This window comes from Pleuronectes platessa, chromosome 10, assembly GCF_947347685.1.
Source record: "Pleuronectes platessa chromosome 10, fPlePla1.1, whole genome shotgun sequence".
Lineage (NCBI taxonomy): Eukaryota > Metazoa > Chordata > Actinopteri > Pleuronectiformes > Pleuronectidae > Pleuronectes > Pleuronectes platessa.
In genome coordinates, this window is record NC_070635.1 from 231,447 (window position 1) to 256,374 (window position 24,928).

Sequence of the window (24,928 nt, forward strand, 5' to 3'; positions counted from 1 at the left end):
TTGTGGTTCTGACTGGTAGTGTTCTGGTTGTGTTGTGGTTGTGGTTCTGGTTGTGTTCTGTTTGTGCTGTGGTTGTGGTTGTGGTTCAGTTGTGGTTCTGACTCTGGTAGTGCTCTGGTTGTGTTGTGGTTCTGGTCGTGTTGTGGTTCTGGTTGTGTTGTAGATCTGGTTGTGTTGCGGATTTGGTTGTGTTGTGTTGTGGTTCTGACTCTGGTAGTGTTCTGGTGGTGTTGTGGTTGTGGTTCTGGTTGTGTTGTGGTTGTGTTGTGGATCTGGTTGTGTTGTTAGTCTGGACTCTTCACATGCTAATCCTTATTCTAATGAAGCTCAGTCTGAGAAACAGACACACAATGAGCCTGTGTGACCTCTGACCCCACCCCCTGTGATCTGCAGCTGGAGCGAATATTATATGTATATTCAATATATATATATATAAATTGTCTAGGATATTGAAACATGTATATTATAAATGTTATTTATGATGTACAAATAGATAGATTGATACTCTATTGAAATGATTGTGTGTAACTCTCACCTATAGTTTCTATCCACACAGAACTCTTGCATTAGTTGCTGCAATTACTGTGAATTGATATTATTTTAGGCACATATTATATTCACATACATTTGTTATTTTATATTGTTTTCGTATTCCTCAGTGTTTGTCTGGATCTCTGTGTGTATGTGTGTGTATGTGTGTGTTGTTTTAGACGTGCTACATGAAGGACTTGTGTGTGAGTCACCTTGAACCACCAGTCGTCCGAGCGCCGTCCTTCTCGAGCGACTTCCCGGTCGGTTCGCTGAACAGACATAAACTCCTGAGTGCTGCACAGTCGCGTCCGAGATCATCAAGTTCCCTGTTCCCAGAACCTGGATCCCCTCCACACCCATGGAGCGACCATCTACACACACACACACACACACAGACACACGAACAGACACACACACAGACACATGATCAGAGCAAGTTAAAAAACGAGTTCAGGTGTTTGTTGAGTTTTATGGTGGAGTTGTTACCGAGGCGACTCCAGGACACAATGGGGCGGGGGTTCCCTGTGGCGATACACTCCAAGATGGCCGTCTGGTGGATGTTGATGGTGAGGTTCTGAGGTCCAGACAGGATGACAGGCTCCTGGTAGATTCTGGATCCTGCAACTGGACCCAGAGAAACCAGAAACCTTCATTAGCACAGACACCACATTAAACCTGACTCTTTGCCCTCAGTTTGGTCTGTCGGTCTCTTTGCCCTCAGTTTGGTCTGTCGGTCTCTTTGCCCTCAGTTTGGTCTGTCGGTCTCTTTGCCCTCAGTTTGGTCTGTCGGTGTCTTTGCCCTCAGTTTGGTCTGTCGGTGTCTTTGCCCTCAGTTTGGTCTGTCGGTCTCTTTGCCCTCAGTTTGGTCTTACCAGTAACAGACAGCTGTGCCTCGTGGCTGTATCGAGTGTTGGCGATGTTTGAGGCGACACAGCGAAACAAGCCGCGGTCTTTTTGCTGAACGCTGGTGATCTGCAGGACGCCGTTAGGAAGCAGAGTGTACCTGTTTGTAAATATACATGAACAGATGTATTAATACATGTTTTAAATGATGTAAACATCAACAACACGTCTGTTTGATTAGAGAATCTGATGAATCATTTGTATGATTTATAAGTATAATGGTAAAATTATATGCACCTTACCATATATCGGCTCTACTTTTATTTTAGGTGTACATTTTTATATATATATATATATATATATATATTTTGGGATATTCAATTCGATATTCTATTTTTATTTTTTGTTTGTGAAATATTTTGAGCATTGCTAGAAGAGAAAGATGTCTGTGAGGACACGAGCGAGTCGGTGGCGTGTCAGTGTATCTACCGGGGGTCCTCTGTACTCAGTGGGCGTCGATCTCTCTGCCAGGTGATGTTGGCCTCTGGGATTCCATGTACCTGACAGGTGAGTCTGGACACGCCCCCTTCATCCACAGCAACGGACTCTGGGTGAGACAGGAACTTAGGGAGGACTAGGGGAGACGGGGGAGACAAGATGAATATATACTGTATGTGTGGCGTATGTTTGTGTGACATGTTTGCAGGGACTCACATGCGAGCTGGACTCGGGCCTTGCGGCTGATCAACCTGCCGTGGCGGTTCTGTGCGGCGCAGTCGTACTGTCCCGCGTCCGTCTCGTCCCCGTCTCGTCTCTTGGAGACGCTCCTGATGAGCAGCGTGCCGTTGCCGAGCACCGTGGCCTTGAAGCCGGCTGCCAAGGGAACACCGTTCCTCCTCCAGGTGATGGAGATGGGCCCCTCCCCCTCCACCCGACAGTCAAGCATCAGGGGGCGGTCCCGCACCGCAATGATATCATTGGGTTCTTTTAGGAAGGCCAGCTCTGATGCTCCGCCCACACCTGAGGAGGAGACAGGCTTTTACATCCAGGAACCTTTAAGCAATATTTTTAATATAGCGGACGTTTAAGTTCTGCTGATGCATGTTGTTATTATTATTAGTTAATAACAGAAAATACTCACTGAGTGAAATGATGAAGATGAGAATGATGATGAAGATGATGTGTCACAGTATCGAACACGTGTTTCTTTATCGGTCTCATGTGAATGGTCCTTCAAAGGCTCATGGGAAATGTGATGTGGTGATGAAGAAAACCAGAAGCCACAGATTTTATATCAAATCAAAAACATTTAAAATAGACTTCGGTGAAAGGGTCGAGTCCCCCCCCCACACACACTAACCTCCTCCTCCCTCAGGCGACATTGTCCAACCCCCCCTTCCTCCATCTTGTTCTCGCCCCAGCTGGTCTGTGGGAGAAGGACAACCTATGATGTCAGCCCCCCCACTGACCCCCCAAAAACCTCCCCTAGACCTACCCCAACCCCCCCCCCCCCCCTCTACTTTCTATAGTATGAATGACAACAATGACAAAAGTCTGAACCAGACACAGCAGCCCCCTCATCCCAAAAAGCACCAGGACCTCGAAATACACCAGACCCCCCCCCCCCATCCTGCAGCTGCTTCACTTTTATAATTCATTCACTTTTTATTTTGATCCAAGTTCAAGTTCAACTGGACTCAGAGTCAACTCTGAGCCGACAGAATGAATGTCCCAGGGTCGTCTGCTGGACCAGAATCCTCTCAGCTCCCAGCGCCGGACTCATACCGGCACTGAGCCAAACTGGGCTGAGTGCAGCCAACAGAGCCAGAACTCCACTGCCGACGTTCAGCCACAATGAGCCCGGCGGGTTGACTGAGCTGAAGTGAAGCTGGTCGGAATCTCCCCTGGACTCATATCTGGGTCCTGGTCTGACAGTGACGCTGCAGACTGATCTATTTATGTGTGAAAAGTTCAAGAACTGGATGAAACTAAACTTGCTTCAGTTAAATGACGATGTCAAAAAAAAGCATTTGCGATTATTCACCTCTAGCCTCAACGTCCCCTTATGTTGGAATGTATCATTGACTTCAAGGCCAAAACACCTGTTGACGCCAAGGTGCACAGCTGAAGTTATGTTCCTAACATCTGCTGGTAACGTAATTAAAATGGTCCAGACGACTTTCACCATCTAGAACAAAATTCTAAAATGTTTCTGTTTTTATTTCTCTGGAAACACAAACTGATCGAGACGCTGCTGGTTGGACTCAAATACCTTGATTATTTACTGCAGATATTTACTCTCCAAATTAATCAAATTAATAATAATAATATCCAAGTGCTAAAAAAACTGGTCGACTGGACTTTGTTGAGTTTGTTGCAACAGTTGGAAAAAATCAAATGATTGACCTGTTTTTCAGCACGATGACTGAGAATGATGACTTCTCAGATAAGTAAGAATAATAAGTTCCTCTTGACCCTAAACCTGGAAGTGGAGTCATGTAAAGTTAAAGAGTAAAGAAGAGAGTGATGGTTTCTAACAGGCTGTGGCTGAAACACCAGGACACCAGGACGTGAGGACACCAGGACGTGAGGACACCAGGACGTGAGGACACCAGGACACCAGGACGTGAGGACACCAGGACGTGAGGACACCAGGACGTGAGGACACCAGGACGTGAGGACACGAGGACGTGAGGACACCAGGACGTGAGGACACCAGGACGTGAGGACACCAGGACGTGAGGACACCAGGACGTGAGGACACGACTCTGTTCGAGGGGTCTGATCAGCTGATGATAATAACGAACCGGTCTCTGCAGGTTTCATCAGACGCCTCCATCTGGGTCCTCATTATCAAACTGGAGCGGGGGGGGGGTGGGGGGGGTAAATTACTAGAGCAGACTGTCCACCCCCCTCCCTCGTCACCCGACCTCCAAATCCCTAAAATCCTTGTCGACCCTTAAAGGTCGACAGAGGTCATGGGAGCCTCAGTTCAGCAGCCCTCCCTCTCTTTCTGTGGTCTATTGTTGCACGCTCAGACTCGTGACCGTGAATTTCATGAGCCCGCCCCTGAATCTCATGAAACCCCCCCCACATACACAATAATGGTTCTGAGTCTCAGCTCCTCCAGACACAGAAACTTCAAGAACCACAGAAACCCAACGCAGCCTGGAACCTCTGCAACCTTTTCAAGAACCCTCAAACTCTTAGAGCCAGGATTAACAACTTCTTGTCATAAGACCTGAGGACACACACACACACACACATGTGTCTTTATAGTTGTGAGGACACTAATTGACATCATGTATCCACGCACCCTAACCATCACAACAAATAACTCACCTAAACATAAGAGTCTTAACCCACAACAGCCCACTGAAGTTGTGAGGAGGTTTAGACAAAATGTCATCACAATGATGGTATTGGAGACACACACACACACACACAAACACACACACACACACACACACACACACAAATTATAATAACAACATATCAAACCTGAGCAGCAGATCATCATCATCATCATCATCATCGTTTGGCTCCGCTGCATCTTCATGATTCTGTGAGTTAAATCCAAATCATCAGAAACATCCAGAGGTTCATCACAAATCTTCTGTTCTCCTCTTCCTCTTCCTCTTCCTCTCCTCGTCCTCTTCCTCTCCTCGTCCTCTTCCTCTCCTCGTCCTCCTCACTCTGATCAAAGTGACCCTCAGTGACTTGCTAGCGGGCGTGGTCTCCAGGAGGGGTGGAGCCAGATGGTTCACAAGGATCGGGGGCGGGGTCACTCATAAAGTCGACCTGGATGAGAGGAGAGATGGAGGAGGTGGATGGGGGATGGAGGAGATGGAGGAGAGATGTAGGAGATGAGAGGAGAGACGGAGGAGATGAGAGGAGATATGGAGGAGATGAGAGGAGAGGAGAGGAGATGGAGGAGAGATGTAGGAGATGAGAGGAGAGATGGAGGAGATGAGAGGAGATATGGAGGAGATGAGAGGAGAGGAGAGATGAAGGAGATGGGAGGAGAGGAGAGATGGAGGAGATGGAGGAGAGATGGAGGAGATGAGAGGAGAGGAGAGATGGAGGAGATGGAGGAGAGATGGAGGAGATGAGAGGAGAGGAGAGATGGAGGAGATGAGAGGAGAGGAGAGATGGAGGAGATGGAGGAGAGATGGAGGAGATGAGAGGAGAGGAGAGATGAAGGAGATGAGAGGAGAGGAGAGATGAAGGAGATGAGAGGAGAGGAGAGATGGAGGAGATGGGAGGAGAGGAGAGATGGAGGAGATGGAGGAGAGATAGAGGAGATGAGAGGAGAGGAGAGATAGAGGAGATGAGAGGAGAGGAGAGATGGAGGAGATGAGAGGAGAGGAGAGATGGAGGAGATGAGAGGAGAGGAGAGATGGAGGAGATGGGAGGAGAGGAGAGATGGAGGAGATGGAGGAGAGATAGAGGAGATGAGAGGAGAGGAGAGATGAAGGAGATGAGAGGAGAGGAGAGATGGAGGAGATGAGAGGAGAGGAGAGGAGTGATGGAGGAGATGAGAGGAGAGGAGAGATGGAGGAGATGGAAGAAAGATGGAGGAGAGGCGAGGAGAGGAGAGATGAAGAAATTGAGAGGAGAGGAGAGATGGAGGAGAGGAGAGGAGAGATGGAGGAGATGAGAGGAGAGGAGAAATTAATGAGAGATGGAGGAGATGGGAGGAGAGGAGAGATGGAGGAGATGGAGGAGAGATAGAGGAGATGAGAGGAGAGGAGAGATGAAGGAGATGAGAGGAGAGGAGAGATGGAGGAGATGGAAGGAGAGGAGAGATGGAGGAGATGAGAGGAGAGGAGAGATGGAGGAGATGGAAGGAGAGGAGAGATAGAGGAGATGAGAGGAGAGGAGAGATGGAGGAGATGAGAGGAGAGGAGAGGAGTGATGGAGGAGATGAGAGGAGAGGAGAGGAGTGATGGAGGAGATGGAAGGAGAGGAGAGATGGAGGAGATGGGAGGAGAGGAGAGATGGAGGAGATGAGAGGAGAGGAGAGGAGTGATGGAGGAGATGGAAGAAAGATGGAGGAGAGGCGAGGAGAGGAGAGATGAAGAAATTGAGAGGAGAGGACAGATGGGAACGCCCCCTTTCAAGTTACATGTTGCTGTGTAATCATTGTGACTTTTGTAACTTTCATTTCTGTTTGTTCTCATTGATGCAGCTGTTTTCTGTATATTGATACGTTTTGGCTGTAATTGAAAATGAATAAAGTTCTGATTATTGAAAACATTTACATTAAAATGACGTCAACAATTACTAAGGTAAATTTCTGATGATCAACCAATCACTGATCAATAACAGATTAAACTACATTTTCATGAGAGAAGTCGTTCATGTTCCAGTCCGTTAGGTGGCGCTGACGATCTGATCAGAGTCAGACGCTTCTGTCAAACTGAAGAAGAAGAAGAAGAAGAAGATGTAAACAAAGATGGTTTAATGTCGGATGATGATTTACTGAGCAGAACATCTGTGTCTGACTGATGACGAGAAGACACGTTTATCTGAAGGTGAAACACAAGCTAACCGCTGCTAATACAGAGCAGCTAACCGCTGCTAATACAGAGCAGCTAACTGCTGCTAATACACTGCAGCTAACTGCTGCTAATACAGAGCAGCTAACTGCTGCTAATACACTGCAGCTAACTGCTGCTAATACAGAGCAGCTAACTGCTGCTAATACAGAGCAGCTAACCGCTGCTAATACAGAGCAGCTAACTGCTGCTAATACACTGCAGCTAACTGCTGCTAATACAGAGCAGCTAACTGCTGCTAATACACTGCAGCTAACTGCTGCTAATACAGAGCAGCTAACTGCTGCTAATACAGAGCAGCTAACCGCTGCTAATACACTGCAGCTAACCGCTGCTAATACAGAGCAGCTAACTGCTGCTAATACACTGCAACTAACTGCTGCTAATACAGAGCAGCTAACTGCTGCTAATACACTGCAGCTAACTGCTGCTAATACAGAGCAGCTAACCGCTGCTAATACAGAGCAGCTAACCGCTGCTAATACAGAGCAGCTAACCGCTGCTAATACACTGCAGCTAACCGCTGCTAATACAGAGCAGCTAACCGCTGCTAATACACCGCAGTTAACTGCTAACCGTTTTACTCCTGCTAATACATGTAGTAGCATCTGTTAGCAGAGTTGTTACAGAGTAGCTGTTAGTTGTTCAAACTAACAGCGTAACACAATATCACATTATTTATGTGTACAACTTTCAGAAACACTTTGACTTGTACATTAACGTGTGTATGGGTAAATATTTAGTTGTTACGTGTGTGTACTTGATACTTACTGACAGGTTCTATACACATGATCCACAGTGTGGAACCAACAGGACTCACACACCACACGGGTCATATGTGTTGAATGAAGATCACATTGAACTTGTTGTTTGTGTGCGGTCAGGACTCACACCCTGCTGATCAGGTCTGAGGAGCAGCTGTGATGGCGGGTCGTGGTCGTGGTCGGAGGATGATGAGCTTCAGCGTGGACGCTGTCGGCATCAATAGAGGAGACACTTTACCTCCGACCATCCAGCAGCCGACACCTGCATACCCGGTAAGACACAGAGACCCGGGGCCTGTTCTGTGAAGCACCTTCAACATATCCAGGATCTGTTTATCCAGCTGAACTTAACCTAACATCACAGTCAGTCAGTGGTCACATGACGCTGGGTATCAACTCGTGGTTTTGCTCATCAAGATCTGAGCGTGTGCAGATAGAAGGAGGATCAGAGGAGAACAAACATCCAGAGCAAACGACACAGTTCCAGCTGCTAAATGCAGAATAAACAGCTGGTAAAACATCTGGGATATTTTCAATGTGTAACTTACAGAACCGCCTGGTGACATTTGGTAAAAATATATCACGTGACCTCGGTATAATAACGTATGGGAAGGAAATAAATAACTCGGGGCCACAAGTTCTGAATCTGTTGTTTAATAACAAGATGACTGGAAGTGAAGAAACATTAGATCCCGAGATGAGGACACACTCTGTCTCTGAGGACACACACTGTCTCTGAGGACACACTCTGTCTCTGAGGACACACTGTCTCTGAGGACACACACTGTCTCTGAGGGGACACACTCTGTCTCTGAGGACACACACTGTCTCTGAGGGGACACACTCTGTCTCTGAGGGGACACTCTGTCTCTGAGGACACACTCTGTCTCTGAGGGGACACACTGTCTCTGAGGACACATTCTGTCTCTGAGGGGACACACTGTCTCTGAGGGGACACGCTGTCTCTGAGGGGACACACTCTGTCTCTGAGGACACACTCTGTCTCTGAGGGGACACTCTGTCTCTGAGGACACACTCTGTCTCTGAGGACACATTCTGTCTCTGAGGGGACACACTGTCTCTGAGGGGACACTCTGTCTCTGAGGACACACTCTGTCTCTGAGGACACACTCTGTCTCTGAGGGGACACACTGTCTCTGAGGACACATTCTGTCTCTGAGGGGACACGCTGTCTCTGAGGGGACACACTCTGTCTCTGAGGACACACTCTGACTCTGAGGGGACACACTCTGTCTCTGAGGACACACTCTGACTCTGAGGGGACACACTGTCTCTGAGGGGACACGCTGTCTCTGAGGACACACACTGTCTCTGAGGACACATTCTGTCTCTGAGGGGACACGCTGTCTCTGAGGGGACACGCTGTCTCTGAGGACACACACTGTCTCTGAGGACACATTCTGTCTCTGAGGGGACACGCTGTCTCTGAGGACACATTCTGTCTCTGAGGACACACTCTGTCTCTGAGGGGACACACTGTCTCTGAGGACACACACTGTCTCTGAGGACACATTCTGTCTCTGAGGGGACACGCTTTCTCTGAGGGGACACACTGTCTCTGAGGGGACACGCTGTCTCTGAGGACACATTCTGTCTCTGAGGACACACTCTGTCTCTGAGGGGACACTCTGTCTCTGAGGACACACACTGACTCTGAGGGGACACGCTGTCTCTGAGGACACATTCTGTCTCTGAGGACACACTCTGTCTCTGAGGGGACACTCTGTCTCTGAGGACACACACTGACTCTGAGGGGACACGCTGTCTCTGAGGACACACACTGTCTCTGAGGACACACACACTGTCTCTGAGGGGACACTCTGTCTCTGAGGACACACACTGACTCTGAGGGGACACACTGTCTCTCTGAGACATACTTCATTAGATGGTAAGTCCTTCTGACACCAGTGTATTCTGGACAATTGTTTGTGTGGGTTGTTCAGGCAATGGAGAACAAGCCCCTCCCCCTGGCAGCTGGCGAGGAGGCGGAGTATATGTTGGCTCTCAAGCAGGAGTTCAGAGGAGCCATGAGGAGTTTGCCCTGCTTCATCCAACCAGCCGCGCCTCACAGAGGTCAGAGGTTACAACATACACGTCCTCACTAACATGTTTTGAAGCTCACAGATACACATCAATGATCAACATGAATTTCATAAACACGCATATGAATCACAAGCTTAATTGTGAGGGTCTTCTGTTTCCTGCACAGATGTGGAGAGGTACTCTGATAAGTATCACAGCTCGGAGCCGACGGACAGTCTGATCACCTGGACTCCAGGTCAAAGCAATACTCTTTTATTGGCCCTTTGATTTGTGCTGTAACATTCATCTGTTAGCTCGATACTGTGACCAGTGGAGGGCGCTACTCTCCATTCAATGAGAGTCTGACGAGTGGGGCCTCTGATTGGTTGTTTGCTTTCAGACTGGAGGAGTTTACCCAGAGAGCTCAGAGTCGCCAGGCTGCCTCGCAGAGACGGTCAGTACTCGGAGTAATCTGATTACACAGTAATTTTATTAAACTCATGTGTCAGTAATATATGTTTCAAGTGGACTGTGGTGTCAAAGTGGAGACGACTGTCTGTCTGATGGACGGACTAACTCCTCTCGTCTTCCTCAGGTGTGTCGGTCAGTCGCTCGGTTCCATCAGGTCAGATCAGACAAGTAAAGGAGAAGGAGGAGATTCTGCTCAAACTAGAGGTGAACGATCAATGAGCTGCTGGTCCACGTCCAACACGTTCACTGTCACGTCCACCTTCAACATTAATAACTGTGACTTCCACCTTCAAGAGTCTGGAGCAGAAGGAGCAGCAGGGGAGCTCAGAGGAGGAGGAGGGAGAGGAGAAGAAGAAACAGGAAGAGGAGGAGGCCGAGGGAGAGGAGGAGTACGATGAGGAGGAGTTTGGAGAGGTGAGTAAAACTGATTAATAATCAGTATTCATGTTTAATCACTCAGATTCGTCCAGTGAAGTGGGTTCAGGTAGCCGAGGGACCTGGCTCAGAGACGTCTCTCTTTTGTGGGAGGATCCTGAGGCGTCCCCAGGCCTGATGGGATATGTAGTCTCCTGTCTAGTGACGTTCGAAGCTCTCACCTGACGGAGAAAACTAAGGCACATCTCATTTAACTAGGCCTTGGTTAGGATGATGATGTCTAATAACCATCGTCAACTCTGGTGTTTATATAGTAATACAAGAATAAAATAATAAGTTTAGTGACACTTTGTAGTTGTTTTTTTTAAGCTTATGTACTTGCTTGATTCTTGCTGCTCTGGGTTTGTTCCCTCATGGTTGATACACTTATTGTGAGTTGCTCTGGACAGAGGAGCAGCCAAATGGAATGGAAGCTTCCTGCCTGTGACCTCAGGTGAGGGTGTAGATAGCCCAGTAGATTGAAAGCTTGGCTGTGCAGCTCAGCCTCCATCTTTCTTCACTGCTGGTGTTCACCTGCGGGTTCATAGATCGCTGCCTCGACAGAAACAACCTTCAGACCACAGCTTCCACCAGATGTTCCCAGTTCACCGTCACTACTCACGATCAGCTGACAGCTCTGCTCCACCCGAGTGTCCAAAACATACGCTGGCAGATCTGATGATTCCCCAATGAAGTAGTTTCATTACTCATGGTCCAATGTTTTCTGTCTGTCTGCAGGAGACCGACTACATAATGTCGTACTTTGATAACGGAGAGGAGTTTGGAGGAGACAGTGACGAGAACATGGACGAGGCTGTTTACTGAACACACTGTGCCAGGCAGCTGATTAGATCTGTTTCAAAAGACTCAGAGCGAAGCGTCCGCGGCCTCACAGCAGCTCACCGGCGGTTTTCAGTGTCTATTGTTTGTTCGTTGGAGGAACGAGTGGCAGATCTGTAGGAGTTGAACGTACACTCTACGATTTAAGACTGTTTTTTGCCCCAATTTCGGAGTGATACGATTTTCAACTTTGCCGTGCGTCGTGCAGGGCGATTCACTGACATGTCAACGGGCTGAAGACCACAGAAGACTGAAGGGTCCTGTAGGGGGCCCCGCCTCTGACAGACCCTCCTCAGATCCAGAGGACCTGCTCATTCATCTCAGTAAACTAATCAAACTGTAAATAACTGTCGTTTGTAAAAAAGGTTAAAGAACAACATTGTGAATCAGCTGCTTTTTAATAAACATTTTAAATGAGATCAATGTTTCTCATCATCATCCTCTACTATTCAATTATAGCATAACATGTTTAAAAACCTGCTGTTTGTTGAAGGATGTAAAAACGATATCTGACTGTACGTCAACGTCTCCGCCATGTTGGAATAAAGTTCAAGTTCTTTTCAACTCCCTGTATGTGTCACAGACAGTCCTGACGCTTGGAGGTCAGAGGTCAGGGGGAGTCTATGACTTTGACTTAATGTTGTGAGACTTTGCTGGTAGTCAAGTCATGTGACTGATAAGAACCAGTCAGGAAGAGAAAGTCTGTGTCATCATTTACAAAAGTTTCTGTTCTATCTGGAACAAACGTTTCAAATGACTTTGAACTTATAGGTCAAAGGTCAGCTCCACTGTGACATGTTTTCATCTGTTTCAAGTCCACACTAACTTCAAACCACGTTTAAATCAACTTTATTTACAGTCACTGATTTACAAACACCCCCATCCCCCATACAACACTGTACAAATACACAGAGGGTCAAAGGTCAGCAGGAAACAGCGATCTCTGACATTGAGCTTCCATCACGTCCAACGAGCTTAGTCGGTTCTCATCTGTTCAGTTTGTCATCGAACCTGCCGCGAAAAAATAGTCAAGAATATCAGGAGAACATCAGGAGAACATCAGGAGAACATCAGGAGGACATCAGGAGAATGTCAGGAGAACATCAGGAGAATGTCAGGAGGACCAACAGAGAACGGTTCGAGTACCGTAAAACCCAGTGCAGCAGTATCATTCATTTGAACACAGTAAAAAATGTGAAGGACAGTACAAGATGAGATGTACAGCAGAATGTGTCTATTTGTGTTGATCGCACTGGAATGGCTGTGAAAACAAATTTTCCCGAAAGACAATAAAGTCTAAAAAGTAGAGCTCAGTAGAGCAGAGCAGAGCAGTCGAACACAGAGGAGTACAGTAGAGTTCTCACAGGCGGATGGCGTCGGGGATCTGCAGCCGCTCGGTGGGGATGAGCTGCGACAGCTGCTGAAGACTCTGAACAAAACGAATCTTCCTGCTGAACTTGTCACTGTGGACAGGGGTCAGAGGTCAATCACACAGGGTCAACTCTGTGCTGCCCTCTAGATGAAGTATTATTTAACAACCATGACAACATAAAGGACAGAAGATGAACATTTAGAAGAGTGTGAGTCCCACCTGATGAACGGTTTGACCACAGTGATCAGAGCCTTCATGTACCAGGAAGGATGAACCACCAGCAGCCCCTTGAGATCCTTCTTCAGCCTGGAGACACACGTCACACATCTGTTCTTTCAACAACAACTTTTCTTTCTTGTCAGAGTCTTGAAACAGGACAGCTCCGCCCAGCAGAGATGTCCTGCAGAGTGAAACCAGCGTACCTTCTGTCAATGGATGTGTAACAGTGATGAAGCCACTTGATGGAGGGAAGTTTGTTTCTCGGCGCCATCGCACACAGGTACACAAGCAGGTAGTTCTCTGAGACCATCAGGTCCAACGTCCCCAATATGTACCTGTCCACAAGACGTGTCTTCATTACATCACATCACATCTGGCTGAGCGACCTGCAATTGGTACACTCAACATTTATGAGGGGACATTTTTTTAGGGGTTCAGTATCTTGCCAAGGACACTTCGCCATGCAGATGGGGAAGAGTGGGGATTGAACCGCCAACCCTCTTGTTGGAGAACGACCACTCTACCCACTAGGCCACACCGCCCTCTAGTATGATCTTCACACACTGTCCTCACACACATACACACACACACACAAAGAGCGACACCATGTTTGTATGAAACTTGTCGACTCACCTGAACAAGTTGTCCATGACGTACTCATAGTCGTCCACCGTGTTCTCCGGCAGGAAACAGGAAGTGAACAGGATGATGGCGTTCATCCCGTCTCCATAGTAACCTGGCAACCAATGGGAGTCAGAGAGGAAGAGTTTGATGCTTTATGTGTGACAAAATAAAACTCCATCACACACAGGTTACAGCATGTGTTACAGTGTGTGTTACAGTGTTACAGTGTGTGTTACAGTGTGTATTTGAGGTGTATAACAGTGTAGTGAGTGTTGCAGTGTGTGTTACAGTGTGTTACAGTGTGTTGTGTGTTACACTGTGTGTTACAGTGTGGTGTGTGTTGTAGTGTGGTGTGTGATGCAGTGTGTGTTACATTCAGGTGTCTTATAAATTAATAAAAAGGTCTGAGGAGAAGCCATTAAATATTTATATTTGTAAACCAATTCAGTATCTGGCCTGTAGTTACTGCTCTCTGCCTGCAGGGGGCAGTACGTGCGTCAGTTTTAGGTAAGAAGCATGTTTGACCTCTGACCTCCATGGGACAGGACCTGCAGGTATGGCTCCAGGACACTCATGTTAACCTGATATTCCTGCCCGGAGATACAGAACTTCCTCCATCGGCGCCCCCTGGAGTCTACCTGGTCCAGTCCCATCAAACCTTCCGATTGGTCCGCAGGGCTTCTGACCACGCCCACCGCCCCGCCCCTCCCCATCTGGGAGAGGTCATCTGTCAGAAATAGGTCCGAGATCACATGGTCACAAAGAGACAAAAAGACAACCAGCATTGACAAAACAAATCGTCCAATCAGCTGATGGCAGACGCACCATCCCACTCCAGCTCGCCGCTGTCCGGCAGCGTCCCGGTCTCACTGCCCGACGGCGTCTCCAGCGCCTCCAGGTTGATGTCCAGTGACGGTGTGTCGTCTGGCGTCGCAGACAGAGCGGCAGCCGAGAAGCCGTCGTTACTGGGGTCATGAGAATCCCCGCGGCTCAGAGTCAGGCTGAGAGTCGGGGCCGCCAAGCGCTTCTTAGCCCCTCCCACAGCCGTACCTGATAGGGCGAGGCTGGTGGACTGGGCTACTTTGAGCAAGGGGTGGGGCAGAAGAATCAAAACAATTAAATAAATAAAGATGAAACAAATCAAACAAATCAATATTTTCTGAATCTGTTTGTCTGAAATATTTTTTGGATTCATGAAAACATGTTTGAACTGGTTTCATGTTGATTAGAATTTGATGTATTCATGGTCCCGGATGTTCAGCGACTCACCTCCAGACGGACAATCTGCTTCCACACTCCCACAATCCTCTGGGAGAGGCCTGGAACAAACCAATTTAGTTAATTACCTCATATCAATCTAAATATTTCATAATAATTCTCTGATGATATTAATAATAATTCTCATAATTAAATGTTCTAATTCTTTCACAGAGTGGCGGCGCGAGCAGCACGTGTCATCAGTGTTTACACGTCAAGCTCGTGTCTGATGCTTGTGATCATACGCCTTGTTTCTGTTGTCATGATAACAATTGGACTGATGGAGTCATGGGACAGATCAGAGACACATGAGAACCCTGAGGAGACAACGTGAGCAGGTCAAAGGTCAAACATCACCGACCTGGGGAAACCGTCATCCTGCCACTCCTCCCTCAGCTCCATATCCTTGATGTTGGGGGGGTCTGAGACCCCTGCAGGGCCCCTGCAGGGACAGAAGAGATCCTCATCCTCATCCTCGTCATCATCATCATCATCATCATCATCATCATCAAGTGAGATGTTTAAAACTCAGTGAGGACCCCACTAGACATGAATACCAAGCACACACTCACACACACCAACCAGTCTGACCGCTCTGATTCACCGGAGAAGGGGCGGGGCTCCATTGTTCCTCTGTTTGTTGTTAGTGAAGCCAAGTGACACGCCCACTCAGGCTACCCCACCTTGATGTGTGTGTGTGTTTGTGTGGCAGTGGCAGTGGTGGTGGTGGTGGTTGTGGTGGTGGTGGTGGTGGGGGACAGGACCAAGAGCTGTGGTTCTGTTAGTCTTCTACAAGTTCCACAACTTTGAGCTGCGTCCACACTGAGAGCCTCACTGACCTCCACTGACGACCTCCATCACTGCTGTCCTCAACGTTTGTTTTCACCAGCTGACCCTGTCTTCAGGTGACTCCAGGTGTCTCAAAGTACCTGAAGGTGTCTTCAGATGACTCCACTTGTCTCAAAGTACCTGAAGGTGTCTTCAGGTTACTCCAGGTGTCTTCAGGTTACTCCAGGTGTCAAAAAGTACCTGTGGTTGTCTTCGGGTGACTCCAGGTGTCTCAAAGTACCTGAAGGTGTCTTCAGATGACTCCACTTGTCTCAAAGTACCTGAAGGTGTCTTCATGTGACTCCAGGTGTCTCAAAGTACCTGAAGGTGTCTTCAGATGACTCCACTTGTCTCAAAGTACCTGAAGGTGTCTTCAGGTGACTCCAGGTGTCTCAAAGTACCTGAAGGTGTCTTCAGATGACTCCACTTGTCTCAAAGTACCTGAAGGTGTCTTCATGTGACTCCAGGTGTCTCAAAGTACCTGAAGGTGTCTTCAGATGACTCCACTTGTCTCAAAGTACCTGAAGGTGTCTTCAGGTGACTCCAGGTGTCTTCAGGTTACTCCAGGTGTCTTCAGGTGACTCCAGGTGTCTTCGGGTGACTCCAGGTGTCAAAAAGTACCTGTGGTTGTCTTCGGGTGACTCCAGGTGTCTCAAAGTACCTCAAGGTGTCTTCGGGTGACTCCAGGTGTCTTCGGGTGACTCCAGGTGTCTTCAGGTGACTCCAGGTGTCTTCAGGTTACTCCAGGTGTCTTCAGGTGACTCCAGGTGTCTCAAAGTACCTCAAGGTGTCTTCGGGTGACTCCAGGTGTCTTCGGGTGACTCCAGGTGTCTTCAGGTGACTCCAGGTGTCTTCAGGTGACTCCAGGTGTCTTCGGGTGACTCCAGGTGTCTCAAAGTACCTCAAGGTGTCTTCGGGTGACTCCAGGTGTCTTCGGGTGACTCCAGGTGTCTTCAGGTGACTCCAGGTGTCTTCAGGTTACTCCAGGTGTCTTCAGGTGACTCCAGGTGTCTCAAAGTACCTCAAGGTGTCTTCAGGTGACTCCAGGTGTCTTCAGGTGACTTCAGGTGTTTTCAGGTTACTCCAGGTGTCTTCAGGTGACTCCAGGTGTCTTCGGGTGACTCCAGGTGTCTTCATGTGACTCCAGGTGTCTTCGGGTGACTCCAGGTGTCTCAAAGTACCTAAAGGTGTCTTCAGGTATGTCTTAAGAGGAAGCTGTAGCACCTAGCAGCAAAACACATCAGAGGGCCCTGCTGCATTGTGGGTAATGTAGGCATCAGATATTGCGCAGAAAAAAACTGACATTGTGAACGATTTCAGACTTCCTGTCTGATGACCCACAGCAGACAGGAAGTCAGCTGACATCACGAACATGGCACAATGACCTGTTCCCTGATCGCTGAAGAAAGAACGCAACACAACACAACATCAAACAGGAAAGACACACAGTGTGTTACTTTTGAATGTTAACATACCTGTTCGTGTGGCCACTCATGTCACGATGATGTCACAGCGCGTTCTGACCAACATGTATGTTCTGCTGAACGACAGTGTGTGTCAGTGTCACAGCTTCCTCTCTCTCTCTGAGGGAGTTCCCACTCGGCCGCCGTCTCTCTCTCTCTCTGCTCAACAGGTTCAGTTACATTTCACATAAGAGCTGCTGTCTGATTGGTCGACGCTCACCTGCTCTTTGCAGACAGGTGAGACAGGATATCAGCTTCCCTCTGACTTTATAAATATCAGCCAATCAGCTGCTAGAGATATTTAAAGAACAAGGAAGTGAGTCCTCAGGGTCCTAATGCCTACGGATTCATCGTCTTTATGTATAGTTAGTGCTGATCCTCTTTACATACATTCACTGAAGGTGTGATTTAGTTTTGATTCCATCATCATGTACAAAATAACACTTATTAAATTATACAGAAAATAATTTCACATTTATATCAATCGGATGAAACAGTTGAAAATCATCAATGTAAGAAATGTCTGAAACAATCTGTCAGAAGAAACATAAGTAACTTCCGGTTACTGCAAACTCATCATTTCCTCTTCCTGTTTCACAATAAAAGTCTCTCCAACCCTTCAATCCGGGGACTTGTGTTTTTAATTGTTTGAGAAACAATTTGAAGTGACAGAAACATGGTTTCACCTTAAAACACAATCTGACACATGACAGATGCCAACTGTGAAATAAAATCTTTATTGATATTAGGACTGTGGACAAATGATTTTATTTTGTTGAATCATTTAATCACTGATTAATAAAACTTCTTGACAAAACCAATATTCAAGCATTATTTTTTCATACAGACGATCAAACGAAACTTAATTGATCTGACAGTTTTCTGAATGGGGTTCAGGGCAACAGTGACGTTTACATACTGAAGTAAATAATCCGAGCTCAAGTCCAATTCATGCTTCTGCGACGGAGCCATGCTGCAGGTACGCACATAGCAATGGAGAGTGTTACTTAGAGGATCATGTTGGAGCTGATAGATGTTGAAGAGCAATTACTTATTCTTAAAGAACTGCAACAAAATAAAAAAAGACGCCTTCTGGTGATGCTAGCTAGCAGACCAATCACAGCTCTTGTGGTTGCGTCACTTTGAGGCATAGTTACACTTTTTGGGAGGAGCATATCAGAGTACGGCCTAGGGCTCAGCGCCTACACGTGCGTACACATGCTATATGCTACGATGTCACTTCAACGCAGAAGCATGAATTGGGCTTAATGCATGCTAACCATGTGAACGATGGAGCAGAAATATTGTCAGACTTGTCCTGGTCCCCAGCTTTCTGGAACTGCTGCATGTTCAGACAGGACAACGAAGGAGCGCTCACTCTAAGGGCCTGAAGGGGGCAGCAGAGACGGAGGTTGAGATGGACTGACTTGTATTTCTGAAAATAACCTATGAACATCTGTATGGTAGCAAACAGAAGTTCCCACGGTCAAAAACGCCTCACATTTTGTGTCTCAGTTGATTTAGTAGAAGCAGTGGGTTGTTCATTTAAGGTTCATTATGTTAGTTGTCTCTGAAAGAGGTCTCAGTTGGTTGGTAGACAACAGGCTAGCTGGTTAGCATGATGATTGAAGCCAGCAACTGTGTTTTCATTATGCTAACGTAAGATAAAGTTGGCTATGAAGTAAAGTCAAAACTTACACGTGGCAGCTTTAACAAACAGAAAACCTCAGAAATGTTAAGGGTTAGTTGTTATTATCAATGCATCAGTTGTTTAATAATCATTATTATTATTATTATTCCCTGAAGCTGGCCCCTTTGTGTCTGGTGTCAGACTCTCAGCTGAGGTCAGAGGTCAGTTCCCTCCTCTGTCGGCCATCTTGCTGACCTTCTCCACCAGGTCCTGAGTGCTGATGTGCGGCAGGCCGTCATCCAGGGGACAGCCGTCCACCAGACTGTTCATTGGAGTGGGAGGGACCCGGGACTCCTCCTCCTCCACATTTCCCAGGCAGCCGTCTCCGTCCAGCTCCTTCAGGAAAGCTTTGACGATGGGGAGGAGCTTCTTACGAGACGCCAACGTGTTTCCTGGATTTAACAAATAATATTTCAGTGAAAATCAATCAATCAGAATCTAAAGCAACCAATTCAAACTCCGCCTCCATCGACCAATCAGGTCACAGCATCTTTGTAGTATGAGTTACTGTTGAATAAAGGTCAGTCGCAGTGACCTTTGACCTTTGTCATCAATCATTTTATCCAGTTAACTTTTGTCATTATTGTTTACAGTGTCACAACTATTACTATGGAAACGCTGGTCATCGGATATCAGCCTGGGACAGGTTACCTTGTTGATAGGCTGTGATGTGAGGGTGGGGGCTGCTGATTGGACAGAGGTTGAGGGCGGGGTTACGAGCCTGTTCCAGGTATTGGCTCATCTGAGGAGGGTGGACAGCAGGGCTGTGATTGTCACGGCAACGCAAACACAAACAACATCAGTCAAGACGATGTCCGATCATGTTTACCTGTTGACTGCAGGTGCAGTTGTGGCTGAACATAGCGAGCTCTCTGATTGGCTCTTTTCTCTCAGTGAAGGAGATGGTCATCATCAGCAACAAATCAAATCCCAACCTCTGACAGAAACCTGAGAGCTCCGCCTCCAAGTCCGCCCTCTGCAGGAACTCCTAACACACACGTGTACACAAGTGTTGTACAGTTTGATTGATTATTTATTTAAGCCTCGGAAAACACATTGAGGAATAAGACCCTCGTCTACAATGGTGCGGAGGGAACAGTAGTTCAGTATGCAGTACAGTGTAGTACAGTATGCAGTACAGTGTAGTACAGTATGCAGTACAGGATGCAGTATAGTGTAGTACAGTGTAGACCAATATTTAGTGTAGTATTCAGTATAGTGAAGTACAGTATGCAGTAAAGTGTAGTACAGTATGCAGTAAAGTGTAGAACAGTGTAGTATTCAGTACAGTGTAGTACAGTATGTAGTACAGTGTAGAACAGTGGGCAGTACAGTGTAGTACAGTATGCAGTACAGTGTAGTACAGAATGCAGTACAGTGTAGTGTGTACTGACCTCCAGTGGGATATAGAGAACAGAAATAGCAACATTCAAACTTTCTGAAACAGCTTTCATGTCCTTCAACAACATCTGTTCAGTGTTCAGACCTAAGGACAAAATACTGCAATAAATACTTAAATATAGTGAAATAAATACTTCTCATTATGCAATGAATACTGTTGAATTGGATTCAGCTGCTATTCTGTTTACCCCTGAAACTACATAAGTGTTTTGTGGACTCAAACACTTCACCCCTCCTCACTTGACACATGACAAATACTTTGGAATGCGTACAAATATTGGAACTACTGTAATAAATACTAAATGAAATATAATAAATGTGACATACAGACGTCAGTAATGTTCAGGAGATCTCACCTGAGACGTCAAACTTGGCATTCTGCAGCGCCTGGAAGAGAGCGCCCCTTGGTGGCAGAGTAGGGAAACGATTCTCCAACATGGAGGCGTACTGACTGTCTTTAGGAGTCACTTTCCCTGCAGCAGGAGCCATGTTGACACAGTCCAGCACCACGGCCGCTGCACAGACACACACACACACACACACAAACACACACAGACACACACACACACACACAATCAATCAATCAAATTGTAGCTGTATAACCCATATTCACAAATCACAGTTTGTCTCAAATAGGGCTCCAGACTAACATTTTCATTTAGGTGAGACGACCGATCCACGACCGAGCATCAAAAAGGAAACGGTGAAAACACCCTGACCACCTCCTCACTCTCCTCTCTCCTCTCTCCTCACTCTCCTCTCTCCTCTCTCCTCTCTCCTCTCTCCTCTCTCCTCTCTCCTCTTTCTCTGCCTCTATTTCTGCAGCCAAAAGCTCTTTTTACCAAACTACAATTCAATCCTCATTTTTGAACCCCAAAAAGCTGTTCTCCATCTTTTCCAATCAAGTTCTTTCCTTGGTGACATCTCCTGACAAGCTCCTCCCACCCACGACCTGATTATGACCTTTGACAACTCCATGTTAGCGGTTAAGATTTGAGGAGACATGTTTTATATCAAGAAGTCTTGTTGTGATCATAGTCCAGCAGCGGACATCATTACAACACAATAAAACACACACACACACACACACACACATAGGTGTTTACCATAGAGCAGCTGAGCGAGTTGCTGGTCCAGGATCTGTGGAGCTTTCTGGACGATACGTTCGGTTATCAAGGTAGCACAGGATCCCACAGTTTCCACAACAACAGGACAAGAGGCAGAGGGCTCTCTCTCCAACAGGTGATGGTCGATCACCTCCACCACTGCCCCCTCCAGGTCACTGTCTGAACTGTAGGAGAGAGACAGGTGTGCTCATGAATAAGTCTAACGCCGGGTTCACACCGGACGCGACGGCGAAGCGCCAAGCCTTAAAGACCAGCTGGCTCCCATCCACTCCCATGTTAACCTCTGTGCTGGTCCCACCGGCTGCCTGGCGCCGTGAAGCGATCGTTTCGGCCTCGATTCTATTTTTTGCGCTTGACCCGAGCGTATCGAGACAGGAAACACACTGAAAAATGATTTTAAACGATATTGATGACATATTTTATATGATATAAATGATCAAATATGCATCCCATACTTTGAATTCACCTTCTGTTGTCTTGGAGTTTTAATTTTACCACTTTTACCAACCACATTATTACATGTCCCCACTCCACATCCACTACAGCCACACAAGCAGTGATAAAGATAAAAAGAGAGGGGGGGGGGGGGGCTATGTATTCTTCACATAGGCTTGAGTGGAGAATACGTGATTTACCCTCGACACCCGACATGTGACGGAGCAAACAGAGAAGTTCTTCAACATGGAGGACATTAAATTAAGAATTGAAGTGGAGAAGTACAGTGAGTTGTATGATCCTCGGAACATGTTGTATAAAGACAACACAAAAAAGACACATGTTGGAGCAACAAGTAAGTATATGCTTTTATTCTACTGGATCAACGGTGATATTATTAGCGCTGCCCGGCGGTTCAGCGTCCGGTGTGAACCTGGTGACACGGCTGCTTCAGGACAGATGCATGTTAAACACCCGTCTGCTCAGAGTCTCCTTCCTCCTCACCCCCCCTCTGACCAGCACTCACTTTCCACTTTAACAATAAACACTGCTCACAGGTTATTAGGACACATACAGGACTGATGTTTACTTTGTGTTTGTTTGATTCTCTAGAGTTTGTCAGACACTAGTTTAAACCCGCTACACAACCCGCTACACAACCTGCTACACAACACGAGACATGACGCGCACAGTCAGGACATCAGGGTTCAAGTGAGAGGAACGATCCGGAGTCATGATCCGACATCATCGATTAATTGTTTGATTAATTGATTTATGAATTGAGAACCTTATTTTAAAGTTGTTTTAGTTAATATAGCTGTCACGTGTTGTTGTTTACCTGGGTAAGACGTTGTGGTCGACCAGTGTCAGCCGCAGGCGTCCGTCTCGGTGCAGGACTCGGAGGTCGAGCTGGTCTCGGAACATCAGGACGTCTGGAGACAAACCAGTTTGACGCAGCAGGAAGACGACATCTGAACGCAGCAGCAGCTCCGACTGACGGATGTTCATCACAGGGAGAGCGAGCATTTCACTGGGCGAAGTCTGAGAGAGAGAGGAGGGTCCACTTCCTGTCAGTCACCATGAACATCCTTCAGTCTTCACAATAAAGGCTTTCTTTCAAATGTAGGCTTGTTAATGTGGAAAACTGACAGGAAGTGATCAACAGACTGATCTCACCTTGGACAGGAAGTAGGCGTATGCCAGGGCGGACACCACGGAGTCTACATCACACGCCTCATTCCCCAGAACAACGTGGAACCCAGGACCTGGATGCTCCGTGTTCACCTGCAGGAGGAAAACCACGACGCACGGTTTCAACACGGAACACGTGAACCAAACCTTAAAACAATAAAACTAACCATGACCACAACAAACTGCTATAACTAGGGCTGTCAAAATGTACGCCTTAACGCGGGATGATTACTTTGTGGAATGAACAGAATGAGCCGCACTTCCATGAAACATCATGAAAAGGACTCGTCCACATGTTGGACACGAGACCTGATCCGTCTCCGTCTCCGTCGGTTCAGAACCAGACACACGACCGGACGTCACCTGAATCCTCCCAATAAAACAGGAACTGGGAACGAGTTCCCAGCGGGTTCCCAGTTCAGTTCATCTGCATGAACTGAACTGGGAACTCGTTCTTTTTAAGTGGAACTGGCTCGACACTGCTTCTGCAGATTGGCTCAGATTCAGATTTCATTCACATTTAATTGTGTAAAGGTTTGGATGTTTGTTTGATTTGAAAAAGAAAAGAGTTTTATTCAACCATCCTATATTTGCAGAAAAAGAGCAAAGGCCAAGATGCTCCGACTGTTAAGGATGAAGGTTCTTTGAGTTTGATCAAAAAACAAAACACATTTAGAATTGGTGATTAATCACAGGGTAGCTGTGATTAATATGATTAAACTCACATGACGATCACATGACAATCATATAAATCACATGACCATCACGTTGTGTTCTTCGATGTGGCCCTGAGCTCTCTCAACATGATGCATGCTGGTCCGAACACAATGCATGCTGGTTAGAGTCTAACTTCATCCAGTCGTGCAAACCATAAATATATTTATGGTGCAAACCGTCGCTAGGTCACGTGACCTTAAAAGATCGCCTCTGTATCGTCAATGCTCTTCTCTGATTGGCTGAAGGATTCGGTGACGTGAGGATTTTAAAAACATCTGTTCCATCTGGAGCGACAAATCAAAAGCTGTGAGATCGGTTGTTGCTCGTCACTGACGCTACGAGAAGTACGACGTGACGTCAGAGGATCAGTCAGACCAAGTCGAACACATCTTTTAATCACATTATTTAATGACCGGAGGTTTATTCTGAAAGGCGTAACTGACCGGAAGTCCCGCAAGCATTGGGAGCTTCATAACCTGAGCTAACAGGCTAACAAAGTGTGTGTGTGTGTGGGGGGGGGGGGGGGGGGGGGGTCTTACCTGCAGGGCTCGGCGACAGCCCGACAGAAACTCCTCCATCTCCCTTTAGCGGTTAGCGGTTAGCGGTTAGCAGTTAGCAGTTAGCAGTTAGCGGCTCCGGTCACTTCAACCTAAGCTCGTGAGTGTCGCTAACATAGCGGGTAAAAGGTTATGACGCCTTCAGGGACACGTACAAACCTCAGACATTAGAGGGTTTATTGCTGCATGGTAAAAATGAACTGGACAGGATTTATCATATGTTGTTTATCATAAAGTTTAAATCAGAAAGCTTGTAAAATGTCCGGGAAATATTAATATTTTAAAGAAAAGAAAAAGTCTAACTCAAATCTTTAATGACATTAAATTGTTTAATTTAAAAACCCGTTTCCTTCATGTTCTTGTAACATGAAGTCATTTCTTTATAAGATGTAACAATTAGTTGTTCAGGTACAGACCTGAGTTATTTAGAAAAATTCAATATTAAATGACAAATTTCATCAGAATGTTAGATTCTGCTTCTGCCTCTAAACACTTAAACAGTCAAAATGTAACTGATCTAATACTGTTTCCTTACAATCGTAAAATAAACTACTTTCCATCAGTCAGTGAAGGCAGCTCC

At 46.7% G+C, this 24,928-nt stretch overlaps 4 protein-coding genes across 8 annotated transcripts in view; 1 reads left to right on the plus strand and 3 right to left on the minus strand.

Annotated features, from left to right (window-relative positions):
- LOC128449628 (immunoglobulin superfamily DCC subclass member 3) overlaps positions 1-8,182 on the minus strand; it is a 26,987-nt gene extending 18,805 nt beyond the window's left edge. The window contains exons 1-9 of one of the 2 annotated variants that reach the window (XM_053432893.1): positions 7,707-8,182; positions 6,716-6,796; positions 4,876-5,175; positions 2,516-2,800; positions 2,089-2,394; positions 1,864-2,008; positions 1,404-1,534; positions 1,018-1,155; positions 744-902 (exon numbers count right to left, since the gene is read on the minus strand). In XM_053432893.1, the coding sequence (XP_053288868.1) occupies positions 744-902; positions 1,018-1,155; positions 1,404-1,534; positions 1,864-2,008; positions 2,089-2,320 (805 nt within the window). In that variant the 5' untranslated portion in view covers positions 2,321-2,394; positions 2,516-2,800; positions 4,876-5,175; positions 6,716-6,796; positions 7,707-8,182. The remainder of the gene's footprint in view (positions 1-743; positions 903-1,017; positions 1,156-1,403; positions 1,535-1,863; positions 2,009-2,088; positions 2,395-2,515; positions 2,801-4,875; positions 5,176-6,715; positions 6,797-7,706) is intronic. The other variant, XM_053432892.1, reaches the window with a different exon arrangement.
- Positions 6,767-12,031, plus strand: polr3glb (RNA polymerase III subunit GL b). The gene is made up of 8 exons (XM_053432899.1): positions 6,767-6,911; positions 7,820-7,972; positions 9,664-9,793; positions 9,930-9,998; positions 10,143-10,196; positions 10,338-10,417; positions 10,508-10,627; positions 11,366-12,031. Exons 2-8 carry the CDS (start codon positions 7,859-7,861, stop codon positions 11,450-11,452), a joined length of 654 nt encoding a protein of 217 aa, XP_053288874.1. The 5' UTR covers positions 6,767-6,911; positions 7,820-7,858; the 3' UTR covers positions 11,453-12,031.
- Positions 12,032-12,300: 269 nt separating this feature from the next.
- bnipl (BCL2 interacting protein like) lies at positions 12,301-17,483 on the minus strand. 4 transcript variants are annotated; one of them, XM_053432895.1, is made up of 10 exons: positions 17,243-17,483; positions 15,301-15,381; positions 14,952-15,001; positions 14,508-14,759; positions 14,215-14,409; positions 13,692-13,794; positions 13,262-13,393; positions 13,059-13,145; positions 12,832-12,930; positions 12,301-12,478 (listed from the first exon to the last, which is right to left on the minus strand). In XM_053432895.1, exons 1-10 carry the CDS (start codon positions 17,260-17,262, stop codon positions 12,454-12,456), a joined length of 1,044 nt encoding a protein of 347 aa, XP_053288870.1. In that variant the 5' UTR covers positions 17,263-17,483; the 3' UTR covers positions 12,301-12,453. The 4 variants fall into 4 exon arrangements, with proteins under 4 accessions (XP_053288870.1, XP_053288869.1, XP_053288873.1 ...); XM_053432894.1 differs by having other exon boundaries at positions 14,508-14,762; XM_053432898.1 differs by lacking the exon at positions 15,301-15,381.
- A 465-nt stretch (positions 17,484-17,948) lies between these two features.
- Positions 17,949-24,474, minus strand: prune (prune exopolyphosphatase). The gene is made up of 9 exons (XM_053432833.1): positions 24,331-24,474; positions 23,060-23,167; positions 22,722-22,924; positions 21,428-21,612; positions 20,678-20,836; positions 20,315-20,406; positions 19,750-19,908; positions 19,572-19,662; positions 17,949-19,312 (listed from the first exon to the last, which is right to left on the minus strand). The coding sequence occupies exons 1-9, from the start codon at positions 24,367-24,369 to the stop codon at positions 19,083-19,085; spliced, it is 1,266 nt and encodes a 421-aa protein (XP_053288808.1). The 5' UTR covers positions 24,370-24,474; the 3' UTR covers positions 17,949-19,082.
- Between the last annotated feature and the right edge of the window lie 454 nt (positions 24,475-24,928).

What these genes read in the sequence shown, in the direction of transcription:
- bnipl (XM_053432894.1), bottom strand. Translation starts at nt 17,262, where the DNA reads ATGAGTGGCCACACGAACAG. An exon ending in ATGAGTGGCCACACGAACAG is followed by an intron (nt 15,382 to 17,242) that starts GTATGTTAACAT and finishes CTGTCCCTGCAG; the next exon opens with GGGCCCTGCAGGGGTCTCAG. An exon ending in TACACATCCATTGACAGAAG is followed by an intron (nt 13,146 to 13,261) that starts GTACGCTGGTTT and finishes GTGTGTCTCCAG; the next exon opens with GCTGAAGAAGGATCTCAAGG.
- prune (XM_053432833.1), bottom strand. Translation starts at nt 24,369, where the DNA reads ATGGAGGAGTTTCTGTCGGGCTGTCGCCGAGCCCTGCAG. An exon ending in GCTGTCGCCGAGCCCTGCAG is followed by an intron (nt 23,168 to 24,330) that starts GTAAGACCCCCC and finishes TTCCTCCTGCAG; the next exon opens with GTGAACACGGAGCATCCAGG. An exon ending in TTCTCTATATCCCACTGGAG is followed by an intron (nt 19,909 to 20,314) that starts GTCAGTACACAC and finishes CGTGTGTGTTAG; the next exon opens with GAGTTCCTGCAGAGGGCGGA.
- polr3glb (XM_053432899.1), top strand. Translation starts at nt 7,859, where the DNA reads ATGGCGGGTCGTGGTCGTGGTCGGAGGATGATGAGCTTCAGCGTGGAC. An exon ending in AGATTCTGCTCAAACTAGAG is followed by an intron (nt 10,418 to 10,507) that starts GTGAACGATCAA and finishes TCCACCTTCAAG; the next exon opens with AGTCTGGAGCAGAAGGAGCA. An exon ending in ATGAGGAGGAGTTTGGAGAG is followed by an intron (nt 10,628 to 11,365) that starts GTGAGTAAAACT and finishes GTCTGTCTGCAG; the next exon opens with GAGACCGACTACATAATGTC.